General features: G+C 43.5%; 1 protein-coding gene across 1 annotated transcript in view; it reads right to left on the reverse strand.

Annotated features, from left to right (window-relative positions):
• vwa8 (von Willebrand factor A domain containing 8) overlaps positions 1-13,152 on the reverse strand; it is a 123,115-nt gene that overhangs the window by 86,433 nt on the left and 23,530 nt on the right. The window contains exons 10-15 of the mRNA XM_083997034.1: positions 12,328-12,456; positions 11,109-11,261; positions 10,929-11,006; positions 6,454-6,614; positions 6,112-6,225; positions 100-292 (exon numbers count right to left, since the gene is read on the reverse strand). Of these exons, the coding sequence (XP_083853160.1) occupies positions 100-292; positions 6,112-6,225; positions 6,454-6,614; positions 10,929-11,006; positions 11,109-11,261; positions 12,328-12,456 (828 nt within the window). The remainder of the gene's footprint in view (positions 1-99; positions 293-6,111; positions 6,226-6,453; positions 6,615-10,928; positions 11,007-11,108; positions 11,262-12,327; positions 12,457-13,152) is intronic.

The following is a 13,152-nucleotide window of genomic DNA, read 5'->3' on the forward strand; positions in this document are numbered from 1 at the left end:
AAAAAAGAGAAATCAGACACAAAGCTGTAACCAGGGTGAAGTAAGATGGAGGTGTTGTCTCTCAGTGTGTGTGTGTGTGTGTGTGTGTGTGTGTCTCACCAGTCCCTGGATGAGGCCCATCTCCTCGGCTCGGGCCAGCGGAGTGACGGTGTGATACAGGAACATGGTGAGCAGCTCGGGGCCGAGCCACTGCTGCTGACCTCTGCTGCCGCCGCCGCCGCCGCCGGCCCCGACCACCGGGGGCTCGGCCAGCGCCAGCACCCGGAACGACCGGTGGATGGGGAAGATCGACCTGACAACACACAAACACACATTTTCACATTTCCAGCTGCTACAGTCTGACAGACATGTTATCACACCAAACACTAACACATCCTCCGTCCAGGGTTTTTACCAGGAGCACAGTGACTTCTCCCCTAACTTAAAATTTTAGGAGCACAAGAAGAAAATCTAGGGGCGCAAATATTCACATTTCTCTCATTATTCACCTCTTCATTCATGATCCTCACACACATCGGCCTGCAGCCACTTGTAATGACAGATTTCAGGTTCTCTGAGTCGCCCCTTTCACATTTCCCCAAAACAGCAAGTACACTGGTTGCACATGCGCAAGTAGATGAAACATTTGCTCAAATTTTAGGGGCAAAATGCCTCCATTAAGGTTAAGTCTGGAGCCGTGCCGTCCCATTCATGCTTTTAGAGAAGTCTTCTTTTCCACAGTTGAACCTTATTTTGTACATTTAACCAGTTTGTTTCTATGTTATTTCCTCTCTCAGCCCCAGAAGTCTGATTTAAAGATGTGCAGTCTGTGGCTCTGACTGATCTAATAATATCTTACATGCTTAGAAATTATGACAAATGTATTATAGAACAAGGCAAAAACATGTGGTTTTGTTTTTGAACCACGCCCACTCCTGCTCTCTGTTGCTCCTCTACCTGTCACTCAGCAGAGGAAGAGAAAACCTTCATGCTCGTGGTCCAACACTGGAAACACTCATCAACTCAAAGTCTCTAGTTTTCTCTCACTTTGTTGGAAAAGAAATTCTTAGTTGGGTCTGAACAAGTCAAACAGAGCTCTGGTAGCTGATGTGATATTGTACTACTCCTTGCTCCTTCTGACTGAAGCTACTGCTGTGTGATATATTGTAACTGTATTGTGATATATGGTATTTGTACCATGTTGTGCTTTGTTCTTGTCCTTGTCTAATGTTGTTTTAGTGTGAACCGTGGTACTGCGGATGGAAATTAGCTTTAGAGCTAAATCTGTCATATTTACATTTTGTATGTTCATGAATATGCAGAGTCCCGTTACAATTAAAGCAGAAGTGAGTGATCCGGTCGTTTTGGCTAATGCTGCGTTCCAGGCAGGCTTTTGAAATCGTAAATTACAGCTTCAAGTCACAACTTACGACTTTGTAGCGTTCCAGGCAACCCACTCGTGTTTTTCCGACCTGTTTTACCGGTGAAAGTCACTATAACGGCCACTCGTAACTTCCGACCGGTGAACTCGTACCAGATCGAACTGGTACCACTTCACGGTCGGAAAAATACGAGTTTCCTTGAACGCACCATAACAGTCCTCGTCGCTACGTCACCACATTCACGGCGTCCCTTGGCTGCACACACAGCCCTGCATGCCGTTCTCTCTCCTCATTGGATAAAAACTGTAGGATACGATAAATGTTTTCTCCTAGGCTCAGAGCAGAGCAGAGTGACTGACAGACCCGTGTTTCAGTCCAAACACTCTATGTAAGTGATTGCTGTCGGAAGATATAACTATTTAAGACTTATATTAACACAAATATATCACTCACTTCTGCTTTTAACAAAAAATTTGACTTTTTATTTTCTCATTTTCCATAACTGGAAAACTGGTCAACCGATTCCAGGTTGAACCCAGCACACACACACACACACACACACACAACGGAGAAGAGTTACACACCAGCTAAGGATGAACATCTGTTGAGCCGTGTTCAAGCCGAAAGTGGAGTGCAGGTGCACATGGTGTTGGTCTCGTCTGTGTGTGTCTGTGTGTCTATATGTGTGTGTGTCTCTATGTCTGTGTGTGTTAGTGTGTGTCTATATGTGTGTGTGTGTGTGTGTCCCAGCCGATCTGTGTCAGGCAGCGGAGCGTCGTGACTCCTGACAGCCGGCTGTGTGACTCTGTGATTGGAGCGGACAGCGTGGTCCGTTGGGATGCATCGCCCCACAGAGACAGCCACACCGCAGCCAGCCGGCTATATTTACCGGAGCGCGTGGGCGGCAGCGAGCCCAGCGCTCACCATCATCATCATCATCGTCACCGGCCGAGTGTGTGGGAAGAAGAGATTTCATACATGATGAAGATATCAGAGGCTGCTGGTTATTTATAGGCTTCACCACCACCACCACCACCACCAGATTCCTCCATCATCCGTCTAAAAAGGTCTGTCGCTCTCGTTCTCACGTTCTCTCTCTCTCTGTTCAGTCCCATAACGTCATCGTCTACATTCATGTCATTCTGAACATTTAAACATTAAAGGACAATTCCGGGCAAATTCAACTCGGGGCTGTATTTTCCTATAACATTTTAGGTCTAAAAGAAGGAATCTGAAGGTTTTCAGTTTAATGTCTCCTGTTTTGCGGTAGTTGTGTCTGTCCCGCCGCATCGCCACAGCAGCGATGAATGGGAGCGGATTGAAGTCCTGCTGCTTAGGCTGTTTCCATCCCTCAAAGCCACAGACAGCGTCAGATGGCGACTCAAACATGCAGCCAGGAGTTTATTTACTTCAAGCAAGCCGACATGTTTGTAAAACTAGATCTAATTCAAAGTCTGGCGGAGTCGAGACCCAAGTTGACGCTCGGTGTGTTCAGGTGCAGTGGGAAGCTCCCGTTTGTGTCATAAACACAGGAATATCAACTCTTTACTTGTTTCAAGTAAAAAAAACTTCTCGGCGCATGTTTGAGTCGCCATCTGACGCTGTCTGTGGGAAAAAATGTACACTTGAAGCAAGTCAAGAGTTGATATTCCTGTGTTTATGACACAAACGGGAGCTTCCCACTGCTCCTGAACACACCGAGTGTCAACTTGGGTCTCGTGCCAGACTTTGAATTAGATCTAGTTTTACAAACATGTCGGCTTGCTTGAAGTAAATAAACAGCCCCGAGTTGAATTTGCCCGGAATTGTCCTTTAAGATCTTCACAGTAAATCACAGATCGGACAGTAACAAAACTCTGTAGTCCGACTCTAACATGTGGTTTCTGTTTGTTGCTGTGAGAGAAAACTCATGAAGCCTAAAAAGTGCCGCTGAGATGATGTGATATCGTCATGGCAACATGGACTTGGATGGAGGGTCTCAGAGAGAAATGTCCAACGTATCGAGGAACCCGCCATGACATGAAGAACCGAGGCTGCTGCAGAGCACAGGGAAGACAAGAAGAAGGAGACAAAGAGGTAGGAGAAGATAAAGAAGGTGAAACCGGGAAGAAGACAAAGTAGAAAACTGGGAATGGAGAGAGGAATCTCCTCTAACAGGTTGTTGCAGAACTCAGGGAATAAATATGGAAGAACAAGACAAAGAAGATGACGAAGAAGAAGAAGAGAAAGAGGAAGATGAGGAAGAAGAAGAAGAAGAAGAAGAGGAGGAGGAAGAAGTAGTAGAAAGCTGTGAGCTCCTCCAACAGGTTTCCTCAGAGCTCTGGGGCCGTGACGGCAGCAGAGGCTCCTCATGTCTCCTCTCTGACCTGTAGCGAAGCAGCAGATCCTGGATCTGTGGAGGATTAGAGCTCAGAGATCTAGATCCAGAACCAGAGAGGAGGAGGAGGAGGAGGAGGAGGAGGAGGAGGAGCGGCTCCACGTCGACCTGAGCTTTAATTAACTGGCTCCTAAAATCAGCTCAGACTGAGACTGAGTGGAGAGAAGATGGAGGAGGAGGAGGAGGAGGAGGATCTGTGGCTGAACTACCCATGATGCATCGTGTTCCTTAACTGGAACCTGTTCTCTAATGGACAATAAATTCCTGGTGGATACACACACACACACACACACACGCACGCGCACACACATTCAGTCTGAGCCACAGGAGAGGAGGAAGAGGAAGTGGGTTTATTTCAGCCCCAGACGCCCCACCACAAACATCCTTCCTGCCATCTTAGGTGGGTTTCTGAGCACACACACACACACACACACACACGTGCACACACACACACACCTCTAATACAGTAAAGTACAGGGGACAGTTAAGGTCAGGACTGGAGCGGTCTTTCACCGAGTTAAAACGCTGTCTCCTAGTTTTCTAAACCTCGGTGCAGACTCAGGTGTTTTCACAGTTCGGCCTATTTTCAGAGTGAACACCTGGAGAAGCTCGGAGCGAGAAGAACGCTGATCCAGAACATCCACAGACCAGTTTATATGAGTCTTATCTCTTTATATCTATTCTTCACTGCAAAAACTCTAAATCTGACCAAGAATATTTGTCTTATTTCTAGTCAAAATGTCTCATTTCTAGTCAAAACTAATCTCATTATACTTAAAATAAGACTCATCAAATAAAACGTAGCTTGTTTTTAGACTCTTTTGACTTATTTCAAGTCTATTTTCATTTGAAATAAGTAGAAAAATCTGATAGTGGAGCAAGTTTTTCTTTCTTATCACAAGCACAAAAAACTTGCTTTCACTGGCAGATTTTTCTACTTATTTCAAGTGAAAATTAGTTTGAAACAAGTGAAAATTATCTAAAAACAAGTTCATTTTTAGGTGATGAGTCTTATTTAAAGTGAAAGAGAGATTTAGAGAGATTAGTTTTGACTAGAAATGAGACATTTTGACAAGAAATAAGACAAATATTCTTGGAAAGATTTTGAGTTTTTGCAATGTTCTCCTTTTTCTTTTTCTTCAAATAATGCAGAACGTGATCGTCGTTGTTTTTGTTGAATCACATCTGTCCACATCAGTTTCCACGTCTGACGCAAGACCAGAGTCAGAGATGTTTGTGAAAAACTCCTGACCTTTACTACACATAAGTCTTGAAAAAATAGAAAAAGGACACACACATCCCGTCACAGTCTGACCGCTGGGTGCCGGACATGGTAACCAACATTTGTCTCCAAGTTTATGGTTTAACTATACATGTGCCATTGCTTCGAGAAAGATCTCTGTTTCCTGTTACTTTGGTGACATGATATCGGATGGATTGTTTTCTATTTCTCTTTTTTTCTTGTTTATCACCTGATATGTATGTATCAAGATGCCTCCGGTACCATCACATCACATGACTGTATGATGGGTTTTTTATGCTTGATGTTATGTCATCATAGCTTGTGCACACATTTGTCTCTTTTCTTTTCATATTGTGTGTCCTATAATTATGTAACTTTTTTTAAAGGTATAATGCGTAGGAATTCCCCCCATCTAGCGGTGCGGTTGCATATCGGAATGTATTCTTGATGTTGCATTCACATGAAATCGGGCAGATGTCAGACAGACAACAGACGCTGCATGTAACAGGATAAACAAGCATGCAGGCGTGACAACATGTTGTCATGGTGATGTGGTATTGTTTTTTACCGTCTTTCTCTGGTGAAGTAAAATGACATCCGGTTGGTTTGCCGACGGCCGTCTGCCTGACTGCACCTGAATGCAACACCGGTGCCTCCGTCCTTCCTCACACTACACAGTGGTGACAGTTTTCACAGGCCGAGCCCACAGCTCCGCTCAGTTTCCGTGGTTACCTACGGTCACGATGCAACATGGCCGCCTCGGTTCGGTGCGTCGCCCACTTATGTATTTGTAACGACTTGTAACAACTCATTCTAAGGAACCAGAAAGCTTTCATTTGTATGCGGGTGTGATTCCACTTCAGTGAAATACGGATTTATGAAAGACAGATTTGATTTGTGCTGATAAAAAGCCAAATAAGTTACACACTGGGGCTTTAATATTGTGCATCATGTGGGTGTATTAGAGGCTTTCCCACCTGTTTTAGTCTGAAACGTTACTCCCCCTTTTGGGTGATAATAAATTATTGCTCTGGAGCTGTTGTTGCTGTGCAGACTTTCCTTTTTCTTATCCTTTACTACACATGATTACCCACAATCCTCAGTGTGTGTGTGTGTGTGTGTGCATGCACCTCTCTTGCAGCTGCTGGTCACTGAGCTGCAGCTCCTCCTTCACAGCCTGGTAGCGGTCCCACCGCAGCAGCCTGGTCCCGTCGTACAGGTCCAGCTCCCTGTCGTGGAGCAGCCTGGGACGGAAAACACACACACACACACACACAGGGGGATGAGCTGAGGAGTGTGTGTGTGTGTGTGTGTGTGTGTGTGTGTGTGTGTGTGTGTGTGTGTGTGTGTGTGTGTGTGTGTGTGTGTGTGTGTGTGTGTGTGTGTGTGTGTGTGTGTGTGTGTGTGTGTGTGTGTGTGTGTGTGTGTGTGTGTGTGTGTGTTAGTGTGTGAACTCCAGCTGGTGGTTGCACCTGGACAGCACGGCCAGCGTTCCCAGGTTGACCCTGTGGATCCCGTCCAGGAGCAGCAGCTTGCCCTCGATGGCGGCGGTAACCAGGGGCGACGGCCTCCACGCCGTGTCTCCGTTAGGCAGCGTGTACCTCTGCTGGAGGAGGTCCCTGGCCGTCATGTCCTGGAGGAGGAGGAGGAGGAGGAGGAGGAGAGAGAGGAGGAGGAGGAGGAGGAAGTACAGGTTAGAGGAGGATGGAGAGCTGCGGTGCGTTCACTGTCACTCTGTAAAACTGAGTCTCCTCCTCCTTCTCCTTCTCCACAGATACTGTAACACTTAATGGCACATCTCTGTTCAGGGGGGGAAAACGGCCGTCATATTCACTGTCACGCTACCGTGTCACCATGGAGACGGAGGGAGGAGGAGGAGGAGGAAGAGGAAGAGGAGATCCCTCCCCCCTCTCTCCCAACATATCAACATGGCGGCGACCAATCTGACCACGGCTACACCACGATCACACTTTAAGACCCTCGGACCGTTAATGTGTCCTGTGTTTTGGCTTTTTACTTTTGTCCTTTCACCTTTGCTTTTATTTGATGCATTTTGACTTTAGTTCCTTCATTTCCTTCTACTGGTTGTGTCATTAACACCTCTGTGATTCAGTTTAAACCTAGTTCAGATTCAGGCTACGTTTACACGCAAAAGTGACGTTCTCACTTTTTATTTCGCATTTAGACGAGCGTTTTTTGGGTGGAAATATGTGCATACAGTGACGCAAAAGTCTGTGGAATTCAATGTTGTATGCACGCCAGGTGCCGAGGTGGCAGTGTGCCACACAACACACAACACCACCAAGTCCACACACCTGTGTACAACCCAGACTTTTTGTTTTCACCCTTTACAATACACGGGGAAGCAACGGCGGAGCGTTTTTAAGATTTCCACTCTGGAGGGTGGTTTCACTTTTTTGCATTTTCAAGCCCCGAAAACACCGTCGCCGTCTAAACGAAAGGCACATCCCATGAAATATTTTGCTGTTTTCACCTGCAAGCGTTGTCGTGTAAACAGGGCCTCAGATTCATTCTTTACTGTCCCGTAGGAAAATTTGTTTTCACAGTCCGTCTGTATAACATTAAAGCAGACATTTCAACATATATGTGAAACATACAACCCACTGACTGACACATTAAAGTACAACACTAACATTCACACAGGTTGCTGCCTTCTGCTCAGGTTGTGTAGGGACTTTACAGCAGATAGGATGAAACTTACACACAAATCAAACACACATGCCTTTCACCTCTTCACCAGAGCTATGGTCAACTTGTACTTACACCATTTAACTTGATTTCTATAGTGCCAAATTATAACATGCACCATCTTAAGGCTCTACGTAATGAGAGGAGCATGTAAACTAACTGTTACAGGTGTGTGCATATTCATTTATGTGTGTATTCATTCATTCACCACTCAGAAACATCTAAGGCCTGTTGGAGGAGTTAGTGACTGTCACTGTGTTATTGTGCCTATTAAGGTTTTGAAATCTGTGTTAAGTTGCCTCCTTAAAAAGGAGATGTCTATAAATAAATGATGAATAAATAAGAAAATAAATAAACTATTAATAACTGTGCATTCTTTTGCTTGCAAGTTTTTTTTTTTTCTATTTCTGCAAAGCAGAATAAGTGAACCCTGTGAATGTATGACTCAGTGATCCAGGTGAGCTGCTGCTGCTGCTGCTGCTGCTCTGACATGAAGCAGCTTTTATAGAGTTTTACTACAGTTAAATATTCAGTGTGTCCGTGTCCATCGTGTTGGTCTGATCTGCCACTTTGTTTTTTCCAAAAATGGGATGTTTTTTTGTTTTTTTCCGGAGCGGACGGGATGAACTGGCCCGAGCGAAAAGGATTCCGCAATTCCCGTAGCACAAGTGACCCCCGACCGCGGGCGGCTAAAAATAAACTGCAGCGTGATGCATTAATACATAATATAAAGCTGCAGCAGCACAGCCGCTTCCTGCACGGCCGTCACCCGGCTCGCTGCATTCCTCAGAGTCACACACACACACACACACACACACACACACACACACACACACACACACACACACACACACACACACACACACACACACACACACACACACACACACACACACACACACACGGGAGGGGGAGGGTTCACTAATGTTTACATTCATAGAAACATAAATGTACTGATTTATTCCTGTTGCAGTGACCTGAGCCTCAGGTGACAGGTCCTTCACCTCCATCAGTCTGCACATAATGACTTCTGACTTCATTATTGATTGATCTGTTCTCTGATTGGCCCATAAAAAGTGGTAAGAATAACAACATTTTTGCCGCCTGTCATTTTATTTATTTTTTTACAGTGCACTAAGGCCATGTGATGTGCACATGTAGCCTGGAATCTGAAAAAACATTCATCTTTTAATGTGTTTTTACCAAAAGAACTCATGTTAAACAATCATTTCTGGAAATTCCTGTTTCATGTTTGTGTGTTTTAGGTTCCTGGACGTCACCGTATGTGACAGAAAATGCACTGACATCAGGTGTGTGACCTTTGTTCACATAGAAATCTATTCATTTATGTGTGTTTACATGTCTTTTATTTTCTTTTTATATATATATATAGTACATGTTTTTAATAGTTGAGTGTTTTTACTGCAACGACCTAGAGAGGCAACTTGGATTTGGTCATGTTGATACACTTAATATGACGACAGTTAAGCTGCTCTGCTATTCTATTCTATTCTATTCTATTCTATTCTATTCTATCATGAAGTTGTTAAAGCAGAGCTCTTATTAATGTTTGTCCAAACACGTTTTGCTTGTTTGCACTTGCAAATGTAACAGCAGCATTACTGAGAGGAGCACAGGAGGAGGAGCTCGTTGGTTTTACTCAAACTAACACGATTGAATTTCCTGTAGGTTTGGCCCATTAGTCATGATAGAGCTCGACGGTAATAATCCAGGTTTGTGCAGATAAAGATCTTTGGTGTGTACGATGATATTATTGAAAACGGAGGGGGAAAAATTTGCGTTTGGTAACACTTTATAATAAGTACACACTATTAAGCATTAGTTAAAGCATTAAATACTGAATTCTTCATATAATGCATGAATACTCATTAGTATGTAGTTTATAAACACAGTTAGTGCTTATCAATGATGAGTAAAACATTTAAAACTGTGTTTATAAACTACATACTGATGAGTTTTCATGTGTTATAAATGATGAATTCAGTATTTATTCATGCTTAACTACAGTAATGCTTAATAGTGTGTATTTATTATAAAGTGTTACCATGCGTTTTTAAAAATACTCAGTGTAAACACGGCCTAAATTTAAACCTTCTTTACTCTTAAAACATAAGATTTGGACCCTGGATTATTCACTTAAACAAAAAGTGGATGAATTTATTGCACAAAAAAATGTAATTTCTTTTGAGGATATGGCAGCCATCTTGAATTTTTGCGTGGCTAACATGTCTAATTAAGAGTAACATGGAAGGAGCAGAGAGGACTTGTGATGTAATAAACACCAGCGTGTACAGATTCTACCTGAGCCGTCGTCGTCACACATTACAGCTCATTTTCTGTAACACAGGTCATAAGACGGACAGATGGTCACAGACAGGAGTGTCTCGTTAATTAAAGGGATAGTTCACCCTAGAATGATATTTCGCTCATTATCTACTCACCCTCATGTTGATTAAGGGCTGGAAGAATTGTCAGAGTCCACCGTCCCTTCTCTGAGTTACAGGGGGTCTTGGCGTAGCAGTGAATTTCAATGCAACGGTTGCAAATGGACACCAGAGCTCTTCGTAAAAAAACACACACAAAAAAACATCCAAATACCTCCATGATGCTCGTATGTAATGTCCGTCTTGTGCTGAAGCCCCAAATTGCGTAATTGTCCCGAAAATAAGTCTATATTTTAAGCTTGTTTGTAGCGGAAGCTTCTCGAAGCTCCTCTTCCTGGTCCGTCCAAATCTCGCGTGATTCGCAGTAACCGCACTGACGCCGGCGCAAATCACGCGAGATTTGGACGGACCAGGAAGAGGAGCTTCGAGAAGCTTCCGCTACAAACAAGCTTAAAATATAGACTTATTTAATTTTTTTCAGGACAATTACGCAATTTGGGGCTTCAGCACAAGACGGACATTACATACGAGCATCATGGAGGTATTTGGATGTTTTTTTGTGTGTGTTTTTTTACGAAGAGCTCCGGTGTCCCTTTGCAACCGTTGCATTGAAATGCACTGCTACGCCGAGACCCCCTGTAACTCAGAGAAGGGACGGTGGACTCTGATAATTCTTCCAGCCCTTAGTCAACATGAGGGTGAGTAGATAATGAGCGAAATATCATTCTAGGGTGAACTATCCCTTTAAATGGGGGCTTCGCATGAAAAGGAACTCTCTGTCTATACAGTATGAAGACAGACAGAAAGACAGAAAGACAGAAAGACAGCGGTACCTGGTAGAGCATGACCGGCTCGGTGCTGTAACCCAGCATCTCTGCAAACTCTCGGGCTATAACCGACTTCCCACAGCCCTGCAACACACACACACACACACACACAGTTATTGTTGTTGAAACAAGACAGAAGACAGAGATCTCATTCTGTGTGTGTGTGTGTGTGTGTGTGTGAGCTACCTTGGCTCCTATCAGACATATGTCCTTAACCATGTGTGACTGCATCATCTCAGACAGCAGCTGCGAGTGGCTCGGCGTGTTGATGAAGCTGCTGCTGCTGCTGCTGCTGCTGCTGTTGCTAAGCGGCCGCGGCTCCTTGGTTCCCGCCGGGACCTGCAGCAGTTTGATGGAGAGGAGGAGAGAAGAGAAGATAAAAAAAAACGGAAAAAAGCTTCAGTTTCGTTCTTCACAGCTGTGGAAAAAACATTCCTGTAATAAACTGTGATTCAGAGACTTATCAGCGTCGCCCGGGGAACAGAATCTACTATCAAACAATCCACGAGGAGACAAGCTGCTGATACAGAGTCAGTCTGTCTGTCTCTCTGTGTGTGTCTGTGTGTGTCTGTCTGTGCTGTGTCATGGGACAACAGACAGCCATGTGAACCGAATGACTCACTGACTCAGAAACAGAAAGCTTTTCACTTCACAATCTGACGAGTACGGTGGCCCAGAGCGCTCAAAGCTCAAAGCTCAAAGCTCAAAGCTCAAAGCTCAAAGCTCTGGCTCTGCTCTGCTCTCTCTCACCGCTTCAAGATTCAAGAATTCGTTCTTTCTTAAATAACAGACATCAAGAGTCCACGGAACAGAGTCTGTGTTTTTACCCTAGCTCAACCATTGCACTTGTAATTCTGACAGTTTTGCCATTTTTAATCTCATTTACTTTCATGAAATTCATGTAATCCATTTTAATTTATTGTTTTTAATTTGTCTTATGTACTGTAATAGTTTATCTTTGACGTGTGTTGCTGACCTCAAATGAAATCTCAATCTCAATGTGTCTTACCTGGTTAAATAAAGGTTTAATAATAATAATAATAAGAATAATAATAAATAGATTGGCAATTATCTATGTTTCCTTATTTCCAGAACATACAGAAGAATCGAAAAGCCGTTTCTCTCTCCCATAAAAAATAAATAGTACAGAGTAGTAAATTAAGCACCATAGAAAAAATAAAATGAAATAAGATAAAATATAATATAATGTATAAAAAGTAAGTAAGGTGCAGGACAGATTGTAGATCATCTTAATATGTAACAGATAATAATGTTTGAGTATTTTATGTGCAAAAAAACAAATTAAAAACAAAAAACCAAAGAAAAACCCCTTGTCTCCTAACGTTTTTCTCACGTGCAACAGGTTCAACCACAGTGAAGCGCAGGGGCTGCTCTGCTCCTCTACCTGAAAGGTGACGTCCTTGTCTGCGAGGCGTAGCGTGACGTCAGCGCGTCCCTCCAGGTCCGTGGCCTTGGACACGCTGCTGATGGCGGCGGGTGAAGTCTGACGACGACCGTCCAGGAGCTCAAACCTCTAGGAGACAAAAATAAAACATGTAACAGAGGCGATTGTGTTGTACCGCTGAGGAAAAGTGCATTTGGTCAAAGCTGTATTCTCTTTCCGTGCATCCCAGACCTGGAACCACATACCTAGCACTATACGTGAACTCCCAACTCTCACCTCATTCACTAAACATCTCAAGACATGGCTATTGGAAAATCAGATATGTGATCATAATCCTGTCTAAAAGTGTTGCACCAGTGGGGCACCACTCTGTATTTTTATTTCTTTTTTTTTCTGTACATTGAATACATATACTTATGTATCTCAATTTCTTACAATTGTGTGTACACAATACATTTATGTATACAAATTTAGTGCAATATTTAGACATGTGCAATCGTGTGCCGTGGGCATCGTGCAATTTAAGTCAATCCTGCACTTTATTGGGGAATTGTGCAATTTAATCTTGCACTCGTCACTTTAGCACATAGCACTTTAATTAGTACTGTAGCACTTTATAACTGTTCTGTAATCTCTTGGTCCCCTTAATACTTATTCGGCCAATTAATATACGTATGTTGTTCATGTCATATATGTTTGTGTAAGATGTCAAGGTGTTGTCATGATGCATTGTTGTATTGTTGTAGTCCTGCCTCTTGTGCTTTTATCTTCATTGTTTTTATGTCTAACATCAACCTGCCAATGGGACTGGGGATGGAAATTAGC

This window comes from Trachurus trachurus (genome assembly GCF_905171665.1).
Source record: "Trachurus trachurus genome assembly, chromosome: 21".
Lineage (NCBI taxonomy): Eukaryota > Metazoa > Chordata > Actinopteri > Carangiformes > Carangidae > Trachurus > Trachurus trachurus.